This window comes from Diceros bicornis, chromosome 21 (assembly GCF_020826845.1).
Source record: "Diceros bicornis minor isolate mBicDic1 chromosome 21, mDicBic1.mat.cur, whole genome shotgun sequence".
NCBI lineage: Eukaryota > Metazoa > Chordata > Mammalia > Perissodactyla > Rhinocerotidae > Diceros > Diceros bicornis.
Genome location: NC_080760.1, coordinates 22,294,243 through 22,305,327, shown reverse-complemented (window position 1 = coordinate 22,305,327; position 11,085 = coordinate 22,294,243). Strand labels below are relative to the sequence as shown.

Below are 11,085 nucleotides of genomic sequence, written 5' to 3'. Positions count from 1 at the left end.
AAAAAGGCCCAGTATGCACATTTTAACAAGCGTATCATATGATTTGGATACGTGTGGTCCCTTGGCAACCTTGTCACAAATACCACATAGAGGATTTGGTAGATGAAAAAACAAAAGAGATCCAGGAAGGTAGAGAGTGGGAACAGAAGTGGTGGTGAAAAGAAATTAGGAGCTGCTGGAGACGGTTTCAGGAAGAGTTCTTGGTTTTCGAATAAGGGGACAGGGGGAAGAGAGACAGTTGTGGGGCTAGGCAATAGCTATGAAAGAAATTAAGAAGGGCAAAGAAGGGATAGGAGAGTTTAAAGATATTTTACTGGCTTTATACGTGTATGTTCTCCTTGGCGTTTGCTTGTGAGCCTGCAGCAGAGATTTTGATTTTTTTGATTTTTTTCTTTTTTTTTTCTTTGACTCTTACTCAATGTTGAGATTCATCCTCAAAGGGCCTGGTTATAGTCCTGTTACTCTGTGACACAGCCCCATCACGTGCCTTGTTTGGAAGACAAGCACATAACCCTTTAGCTGGTAGCCCTTTGGTCTTATGAAGAAAAGTAGTTTCGTCCTGCAAACTCGGGCCTCTGAGGGACCATGAAGGAAGTTCTCTGTTGTTGGGCAGCAATAGTGACCATCATCAGTAGACCTGAGGAGAGTTGCTGGTTCAGTGTGGCCGAGGAGCTACGCGGGGCCTCTCACGGATTGTCTTCACCTGCAAAGTCAATTTGTTTCTTCCTAATCATTTTCAGGACTGGAAGCCAGAAATAAATCTGAAGAGACAAAAAGGTGGATGAATGAGCATTAGAGTCATTTCAAATGCCTCTGACATAAACTTTTCATTGTGGGGCTACTGGTGTTGGTAAAAATGCAAAAGACTTTGAAATGACCAGATAAACTTATCCTTGTAGATATTGTCTTAGTCTTTCACTGTCTATGAGCTATTTTCCATTTCCATTTCTGCTATTTTCCATTTTCTGTTTCTGTTGTTGCTATCAGCTATCAAGTTGTAGATAGCTGATAGCAACAACATAAATGATGCTTGTCCATGGACATGCAAATGAATTTCACCCTGTAGAGTACACTTGATCCTCCCATCCACACTTGTGGAAGAAGCCAGTTTTGCATCTATTAAGCAAATTCATTTTGGTATTCCCAATGGCCTATATATGTGTATGCTTTGAATTGTTCTTTGAATTGGTTGGAATTTCTTATTATGCCCTCTTTAATTAATAAGTTAAGTGAAATCTTTGACAAGCATTCATTTTATATGTGTATGAAAGTGATTATGTTACCATATACATGTATAAATATACATATATATTATATATCATCATATATATATCACATATATTTTATTTATTTATTTATTTATTTTTGTGAGGAAGATCAGCCCTTAGCTAACATCCATGCTAATCCTCCTCTTTTTGCTAAGGAAGACCGGCTCTGAGCTAACATCTGTTGCCAATCCTCCTCGTTTTTTTTTCCCCAAAGCCCCAGTAGATAGTTGTATGTCATAGTTGCACATCCTTCTAGGTGCTGTATGTGGGACGTGGCCTCAGCATGGCCGGAGAAGCGGTGCGTTGGTGCATGCCCGGGATCCGAACCCGGGCTGCCAGTAGCGGAGCGCGCGCACTTAACTGCTAAGCCACAGGGCCGGCCCCCACATATATATTCGAATGCTGGAGGATGAGCAAATTCTTTGGAGCTTACCAAGCTGTAGTAGACATTTCCCTCTCTGTTACCTATTTATCCTTGACCTGGTAAAGCAACACTTACTGGGCATTGTTCTTTAATAGCCCTTACAGAGGGCCTTCCCACTAGCCTCTCTGTGATACGACTGAACGTACTTACTTGAAATCAGTGTTTTGAAGGATATCTTGTAGAGTCCTCTGGACCAGCATTCAAAATCACAACACTAAGAGCCTTAGCCATGTACATCTATTAACCTCCCGCCCCAGTGCCCCATCTATTGTTGTGGATATAAGCCCTAATGTGAAGTTGAAGAGTGCTTTGAAATTCCATTTGCCCTTCAAACTCTAACTTCCTTAATTACAGATTTTACCCCCATCTTGTCCTTACCTTTGTAGAGTACAGACTCAGTTTCCTTTTTACTTCTCCCACTGGCTGCTTTGATCTTTTCTTCAGTAGCTTCGCATGGAGGTATTGGACGCGCTGCCTCTGCACACTTGGGTAGAAGGATGCCGACACCAGGATTTTAAGTTGCATCAGGATGGAGGATAACAGTCCTAGCATCACTAGTATCACAAGAATAATACTGAGAGGAATCCAGGTCTTAGACAGAAGGAGCTTTGGTTTGGGGATGCAGCTGGGTTCAAACAGAGATATATTAAAGGCAGAATCATGGATGATGCCTTGAGTTCCTTGCTCCTAAAATGAAAGAATAAAATTATCAAGATCCATGCCATTTTCATACTCAATCCTTATCTTCCTCAGTACTGCCCTGCAACACATAGCATTTATCTTAAAACATGCAGGGAGCTCTGGCTGAAGGAGCTAGTGTAGCTCCTTTTGTGTGTGGAGTGAAGGAGAAAAGACGAGTCTTATTTTTAGGTATTGCAGTATTTTCCAAAGTGGAATTGTAGAAACAAAGATTTCCTTGAAAGAAGGGTATCAGATAAGTTTGTCTATTCTGTCCTTTCTTTGGAGAGTCACGAGGCCATGAGACTATTGAAGGCTCTGAGAAGAAGGCAGAGAAATCTGTTTAACTTCAGCCAGCAGTTCTAACAAATGCGACCACATAACCCATTCTTATGAAACACCTGTTCCTACACTTTAGGCCATGTGGGACTAATGAAAAATGGTTTTCGTTCAACTGGGGGAGAAGCTATTTTGGAGCATAGCTCCTTAAGACCCAGTCGTATCCTCCCCATCTTGACAAATACTCTGTCAGCAGACCACAAGGTCACAAAGATGTGAAGACATTAAATTATGTTCTAAGCCAAACTTCTAGAGCTTGGAGAGGGAGGAGGGGGGATTATTCTTGTATAAGAATAGTATTTACTGAAGGTGGCTCTAAAATCATATTTGTAGAAGTCTCAAAATCAGACACTGTCTCATCTCTCTTGAGTGCTCTGGAGGGGTGCATTCTGTCCTGCTTGAAGGCAGAACAACAAACCAGTTGGCCTCAGCAAACTGACACAGCGGGCAGAAGATGACACTGAGCCACCCAGCCGAGCCACCAGCAAGAGAAGTGTGTGCTGATTCAGCTCTTTCTATTCCCTGACCTAAGAAAGTCATTTACTCTCTCGGTGGATTTGTTTTATAATTTGGTAAAACAGGAATTAATGGACCAGACCCTGCCCGTGAATAAACTACTCCCAGTGTAAATTAAGCACCTTGGGGATGGAGCATTAATCTTACAGACTGGAGTACTTAGTCAGTTATTATCACCCCAGTGCCCTAGAGCCCTGGGGCCAGGAAGAGGTAAATGATTTCTCAAACAGAACCCAACCACACCCAGAAAACACCAAGAACCTTGGATCTACCCTAATACCTGTGAAGAATCTGGAAACCCCAAACCTGGGACCTCTATACAAATGTCAAGTCAAATCTGTAATTTCCCCAGCACCATGGCTAAGCAATGAAAAGCATTTGTGTTGCCTCTCCTTTTCTCTTATTAAAAAGACAGTTTGCTTACAATTAAATAGAGAGATTTCGGTCCCCAGAGCAAAAGAATACCCTCTTTAGAACACTATTGAAGAAACAAACACATCGATTGAGTCAGTGATGAGAAATCCTGCAATAAAAAGGCAGTGGGTGTCAGGTCTGGGAGGAAGTTCTTTAGTCTAGGAATCTAACTGGGGATTTTGCAGTGGGGCATCAGGGCTTCATAAAGGTTGAGTCAACATTGCTGTTTGAGGTTGGTGGAGGGTAATGTGGAAGACAAATGAACTCTCTCAAAACACTGAGCAATATACCAATTGGTACCCTGATGTTTTAAAATGCGCTTACCTCTCAAGTAAATAATTTGCCAAGACGGCATTCAGTAATGGACAGAGGACCCGCTCTGGTGTCAGACAGTCCTGAAAAGTTAATGCTGACAAATGCTGTGCAAATAGTAGGTGCTCAATAAGTAGCAACGATGACTATTTTTACTTACAATGCCCACCCTCTAGCAACCTCAATTCGGGTCATTTCCCATCTTTCTTCTTTATTTAAAATCATGTGAAAGTGGGAGAAAAATATTGGCAAAACCTTGAGCCGATGATTGTCTTCCTGCTCATCTTCTCCTTTGCAGATCTGCAGCACAGGAGAGACCAGGAGCCTCCAAGGGCATCCTGGGGTAAGGACAGGGCACTGCCAGTCACGCGGAAGCTGGCTGCTGGCGGTGCAGTCTCCCAGCGTGGCAGGAGAGTTTGAGAGGAGCTCCCACAGCAGTCTCGTACTCACAGCTGTTCCAGCGCCCACTGCCCTGCTGTCATCGTGAGAGTACACGGTGGCCTCCCCCGCCAGGACGTGAGACCCTCCATGGCAGCCATCACGGTCTAGACGTCTTTGCCTCCCTAGGACCCCGCAACACCCAAAAATGTATTTGTCAGGACATTGTCATTGGAAAGCTTCTGGGCTTTTTTTGGAAGGCAGAACTTGCTCTTTTTATTTTCATTCTGTCTAAAACAGTGAAAATTCACAAAACAGGCATGGGTATGGCTGAGAGAGAAATAAATGAGAGAAAAGCAAAAAGAGAAAGGAGAGGAAGAACCGAGAGGGGAAAACCAAAAAAGAGAATCCAGGAGGAGAATGGGTTGTGGGCAGGAGAGAGGCCGTTTTACTAGCCAGCCCCCAGGAGCAAGCCTGTCTGAAAATCTTGTTTGGCTTTCACTTGAAACACTGCTCCCATTATCCACCCCGCTCCAGATATCTAGAGCAACAGCATTCTTGTAATTAACTGAATTCTTCAGGGGAAGCAGAGGGCTCAGAGTAATCAACTCTGAGAAGTAGCCCAGGATTAGAGGGGGTAGGGGCCCGGATGTGTCCGCTGAGCCAGAAGAACAGGGGAGGGAAAGTGTGGATGCAGCAAGAGCATCCCCGGCCCGAGAGAGAGAGAGAGAGAGAGAGAGAGAGAGAGAGAGAGAGAGAGAGAGAGAGAGAGAGAGAGAGAAATCGAGAGTGGGGTTTCCAGGGAGAGTTTACAGGCACGATTTCTGCCGTTCCCCTCTAAGATTTTCCCAGCAGCCGGCACAACCTACTGTAGCTTGATAAAGAGGAGGGAAAATCAGACACGTGGAAACAGCTGTTGGTGTTTTCACAAGCCTGGGCTAGTGCACTCCACTCCAGCATGCATGACACTCACAAACACACACACACACACTTATGCACACACATCCATGCACACACTATACATTCTCACGTGTGCAGACACATGTCCCACCTGGCTCAGCTTCACAATCTCTGGGTTTAAAAAAAAATAAGACAAGTATCTGACAATATCCAGATCCTCTGAAATGTCCACATAATCACAAATTTCTATGGGGAAAAATGGGAAGAAGAAAAGATGGCATACACAAAAACCACAGTCTGCTCTGTAGGGACACGGCTGCTGGGAGGAAGGAGAATAGAGGAGAGAAAGGCAGATTCCCCGAGACCCAGGAGGCACCAGCTTGGAGAAACACACTGTCTTGGCTAATCAAGATTTTCATAGCTCTACCCAATGGCCTTTAAAGGTTACACTTCGGCTCCGTCCTTTGAGTGGTGGGTTTAGAACAGTGGTTCTCAATCTTGACCACACATTAGAATTACTTGGGGAGTTTTTAAAAATCCTTCACCCATGCTTCACTCAGTCCAATTAAATTCAAAGCCCTGGGGGCCAGAACAAAGCAACAGGTTTGTCTCCTAGTTTGCTAGTTTGCTTGCTCAGGTCTGCAGAGATACTTGTGCAGCTGTGGTCAAGGACCACTGGTTAAGAAAGCTCTTGCTTTCTAGCACCTGAGCTAGAGTTTTTCAAAATGTGGTCCATGGACCACCTACTTTGAAAGCACACCAAGTGCTTATTAAAAGTGCTCTCCTGTTTAAAACAAATCTCTGTAAATTGAGGCCTGAGACTGCATCCACCCCAAGAAACTCTTAACACACACTTGAGGTTGAAACCACTGACCTAAATTGTCTAAAAAAACCAAACTGTAGCTGGTTCCATTTTTTAGTGGGTGTTACCAAGTACTAGCACCAGCCGTATTATTTGGTTACTTAGGAGCTCTTTTTCAATGACCATCCTCTTAAACACTGTGTTGATGCATTGGGAGCCCTCCTATGTTTGATAAGGACTCAGGATGCATAGAAAAGAAGTTCTCAATCAGAGAAGGTGCTCAAAGTCTACTCGCACAAGTCTGGGGAGAGAGGAAGTCAGGCCCTAAATGTGGCCTCTTGGTTTCATGCCACGTACAGAATCAGCTTTGTGTTTAACATGAGAGACACCTAATCCAACATGTCAGTGTTTGCTGAGTGTAGGAGGCTGCAAAATGGCCCCCCAAAGATATAAGATTTAATCCCCCAAATTTCTGAATGTTACTTTATTTGGAAAAAAGGGACTTTGCAGATGTGACTCATTAAGGATCTTGAGATGGAGAGATTACTCTGGATTATCCTGGCAAGCCCTAACGCAATAACATGCATCCTTTATGAGGGATTTTACGTACACTGAGGAGAAGGCAACGTAAAGACAGAAACAAAGATGGAGGGATGCAGCCACAAGCCAAGGAAGGCCAGCAGCCCCCAGAAGGTGGAATAAGTGAAGACTGGATTCTCCCCCAGAGTATGAAGGGAGTGTGGCTCTGCCAACAACACCTTAATTTTGGCCCACAGATACTGATTTCGAACCTCTTGCCCTCAGAACTATAAGAGAATAAATTTCTGTTGTTTTAAACCACTCAGTTTGTGGTAATTTGTTACAGCAGCCACAGGAAACTCACACAATGACCAAAGATTTGCAGAATGATAATATACTCTAACATCGGGACTTTAATTCAACTTAACCCGTGTTGGTTGAGCTCCTTCTACATGCCAGGCACTGTGCCAGGCACCGGGGGTCCAGAGGTGAAGAAGACACTGCCCTGCCTTGGGACCGTCATGATCTTTAGCAAGCAGACCAGCAAAGAGGCAGGATACACCGTGAGAAACGTCTGTGAGCACCTACCTCTCTGTGCAGTTTCAAGTGAACCTCCAGCCCTGGCAAGCTTTGGAAATGTTTGCTCACGGAGAAAATGAGCCGATACAGCAGATAGTCGACAGCTGCAAACAGCACCCAGATGTAGAGATGGGTAAGAATGGGGACGAAAAACAGCGCCAGGTTCTTCCTTTCTTTAGGAGTCAGCCAGAAAGAGGGGATGACAACATACTTCCTCCTTTCCTTCTTGTTCAGTGGAAGGACACAGGGCCTCTGCTGATGCCTCTCCCTTTCGTCAAACTGAACGAACTCTCTGGTGATGTAGATATTTTCAAACTTCCACCCACAAGTGTCCAAGAATCGCTTCATGAAGAGGCCAGTGCCGAGGAGCACCAGCAGAAGGCCTGCGAGGGCAAGCAGCTGCCGTCCCAGGGAGGACAGCACCTCTGTCGCCGTCACCATCTGGTACAAGACCCCCAGGACTTTGCCTTTCGTGTCATTGAGCTGTGCCTCCAGGGCTTGGCTGGGACTGGAAAGAGAGACTGCCAGGGTCTGGTTCCAAGACACGAGGTCATCAAATAGACTTAGGTGAGTGGCGAGGCCGTAAATCCACCGAATTGCTTCAATGTATTTTTCCAAAAGTGGCAAATGTACGGAAAAGCTCTTTGCCCTGAGGTTGCAAGTCATACTGTCCAGGAGACCTTTCAAGTTGTGAAAAATATTTTCCACGTGTCCAAAGATGACGATCCCTGTGCCAGCTGCAATCAAAGCATTCCTGCCCTCGCGCAGGCCACACGAGAGGAAGAAGAGAAGAAGGAAACATCGCGAATGTCTGGAGCAGCACAGCAGCAAACAAGCAACCATCCAGCAGGTGGTGAAGACTGTGAACGAGGACAGAAACCAGTCGAAGGCCACAGAGAGGAGGCCCACTGAAATGAGAGCAACGAAACAGCAAACTCCCAAATGTGGGATAAAGTCCATCCATCCAGGGCTTCTTGGAGACACATACATCCCCCAAAGACTTAGGAAGATATTGGTGCTTGAGGTCCAGACACCCATGCTCCCTGCGTCCCTGGAAATGAAAAAGAAACCAGGGTCAGACGTTGCTTGTGACTGTCCTCTGTCACTTTGTAAATGGCATGGTGGTAGATTGATTGCAAAAAATGGCTGTAATTCTTTACCCTTCTCGGTCTCCACATCCCCTTGCCATATGACTTTACAGTATCTCCCCTGGAGAGGTGAGAGAAATAGACCCCATCAAGAGGTGAGGTCTATTTCTCCAGTCTTTGAATTTGGGATGGCCTTGTGACGCCTTCGGCCAATAGAGTGTGGCAGAAGTGACAGTGTGCCAATCCTAAGTCTATGGCTCACTCCTGTCTCTTGCAGAACCCTATTACTAACTTTTTAACAAGTCCAGGTGTGTGAGTCTCCTATTGCTGCTGTAGCAAATCACCACACACTTAGTGGCTCATAGAAACATATATTTATTCTCTTACAGTTCTGGAGGTGAGAAGTCCAAAATGGGTTCAGAGGGCTGCGTTCCTTCTGGAGGCTCTAGGGAAGAATCCATTTCCTTGCCTTTTCCAGCTTCTAGAGGCTGCCTATGTTCCTTGGCTCATAGACTCTCCTACATTTCAAAGCCAGCAATATTGCATCTGATTTTCTCTCTGGCCTCTGCTTCCACCCTTATATCTTCTCTATAACTCTGATCCTCCTGCCTCCCTCATATAATGACCCTACTCAGATAATCCAGGAGAATCTCTCCATCTCAAGATCTTTAACTTAATCACATAGGTGGAGTCCCTTTTACCACGTAAGATAACATAGTCACAGGTTCTGAGCATTAGGACATGGACATTTTGAGGGAGGGGGGCATTATTCAGCCTATCACACACAGTTGGGCTGCTGGGTGACAAAAGGCACGCGACCAGTCAATTCTATCAACTCAACTATAGACGGCCAACTGCTGGACATGCGAAGGAGGCCATCCTAGACCAGCTGGTCCCCAGCCAGCCCACTAGCTGATGACAGATACTTTAGTAATAATACATGTTTATTTGTTCTAAGCCACTGAATTCTATGCTGCTTTGTTAGGCAGTAATTGTTAATTGATAAAAACAGCAATACTGTATCATGGGTCTTAATAGTTGAAACAAACCCTAGGCTGATGGACGGACAGGCTGAAATTTCAGTAAACTGCATTATGTAAGATCACTTTTTGATAGTCATCTATTTTCTCATGCTCTAATTTTATAGACCAGAAAGCACACCAAATGCATCCAAACTTAAACGTGGCATTGGATTGAGGCCATTGTATCTCTGTTCTGTAACCGTTGTGCCTCCCCCGCCCGCAACCCACCCTTACCCTCTGAGTGCAGTTCTCTCCTGAGAATCTTATAGGGAAAACAAGAATAATTTGTCACTGAGTTAATTATCTTTTCTTTTTTCCCAGATCTGGCATAATTAAAATGAAGGTGCTATGGGGTTGCTACCGCCCTGTCAGTCATGCAGATTTAGGTCTGTGATGCACCCAGAGAGTCTTGGGTTCATTTGGAATGATATGAAATCAATTTAAGATGTTTCTCTCTTGATTGACAAGAGAATATCTAACAAGCATTATACCACATGTGTGGGATTTTAATGAAGACATTGATCAGTTTTTAAACACTCTCGAATAAATCTCTTCTCACATCAAATATGATGGAGCTCGATTTATGGAGTAGCTTAATACTGTTCCAGCCAGTGAGCCCTGGATCACAGTGTGGGAGACGTGTGCAGACATTGGCTAGAGGGCGTGAACTGAGCAGCCCGAGGTGAGGAAACCACTCTCTTTCTGTGTTCAGGCCGAATGAGGTTAATGCAGGGCAGAAATGAGGTGGGGAAATAGGCAGGTTAGGAACAAACCTGTGGCAATTTCTCCTGCAGTAATATGGAGGGCTTGTAGCTCCTGTCAGGTAATCTGAATGGAAATGCTCAGCACAGAAAGGAGATATGGGGAGAAATTAAGTGTTAAAGAAGGGTCATTACCATGTGGGACCGGCCTTATCAGAGATGCAAGATTCCACATTAGAGGATGTTCTTAATCTATCAGGAGGAAAGGGAATTGGAATGGCCATTAGAATGGGGACCAGTAAAAAGACGTAGCTCTTTTTTCCTGCCAGCATGCTTCCTTTCAGAATCGGAGGTTGGTTTGAAGGTTGGCAGTGCGCCCATGCATGTCCCCACTCACACTCCACTCTGACCCCCAGAAGTCACTGAGGGGCCCCTGTGCTCCTGAACCTTCCCAGCTTTGCCAGCCCGAGTCAGAGCTGCCTAGTGGCCTGGGCGGGAGACGTGAGCTGTCAGCAGCGAGCAGGCAGGCAGGGGACAGGACACCCAGCACCAGAGCAGGTCAGAAGTGCTGCCTCTCCTCCTGCGTGTCCCCATTCGCTTTCTTTGTCATGGCTTTAAATTTGACCCCAAACCATTATCTGACTAATTGATTCACTAATAGGGATTAATTGCCTGTTATGTTCTACGTGCTTAACATAAAGTATCTCTACATCCTCCCTGAAGCCTCTGGAGATGCTCTTTGCATTGCACACAGTGGAAACTGAGGCTCAGAGTGCCCACTGATATGTGTCAGCCATCACGGAGGATAGATGGTACAGTGGGATTCAGACCAGGTCTCCCTGACTCCTCGGCCAGCTCCCTGCCCCCTGCGCCATTGCCAGAGTCTCTGACCCTGGGTTATGCGATAGGACACTCAGCTCACTGTCTTTGCTGGAAACACATTACACTTTCTGCCAGTGACTGTTTAAGAGCTGACCTGTATATCACAAACCCATTTCTCTCTGCTCATTTTTTTCCCTGCTTCAAAATAGTTGACCCTGTAAGGCTGTGTCTCAGATCAGCTCTCTCTAGAGCAAATCAGAAATGCCAGCTGTTTTATTTTTTTCTAACATCCTTTTCAAGGCACCATTTTGCTTGCTTCCTAA

The 11,085-nt window shown here is 45.2% G+C and overlaps 1 protein-coding gene across 2 annotated transcripts; it reads right to left on the bottom strand.

Moving 5' to 3' along the window:
• Positions 1–686: 686 nt before the first annotated feature.
• Positions 687–8,167, bottom strand: DCSTAMP (dendrocyte expressed seven transmembrane protein). 2 transcript variants are annotated; one of them, XM_058564448.1, is made up of 3 exons: positions 7,139–8,167; positions 2,071–2,379; positions 687–761 (listed from the first exon to the last, which is right to left on the bottom strand). In XM_058564448.1, the coding sequence occupies exons 1-3, from the start codon at positions 8,165–8,167 to the stop codon at positions 687–689; spliced, it is 1,413 nt and encodes a 470-aa protein (XP_058420431.1). The 2 variants fall into 2 exon arrangements, with proteins under 2 accessions (XP_058420431.1, XP_058420432.1); XM_058564449.1 differs by lacking the exon at positions 2,071–2,379 and having other exon boundaries at positions 737–761; positions 7,341–8,167.
• Between the last annotated feature and the right edge of the window lie 2,918 nt (positions 8,168–11,085).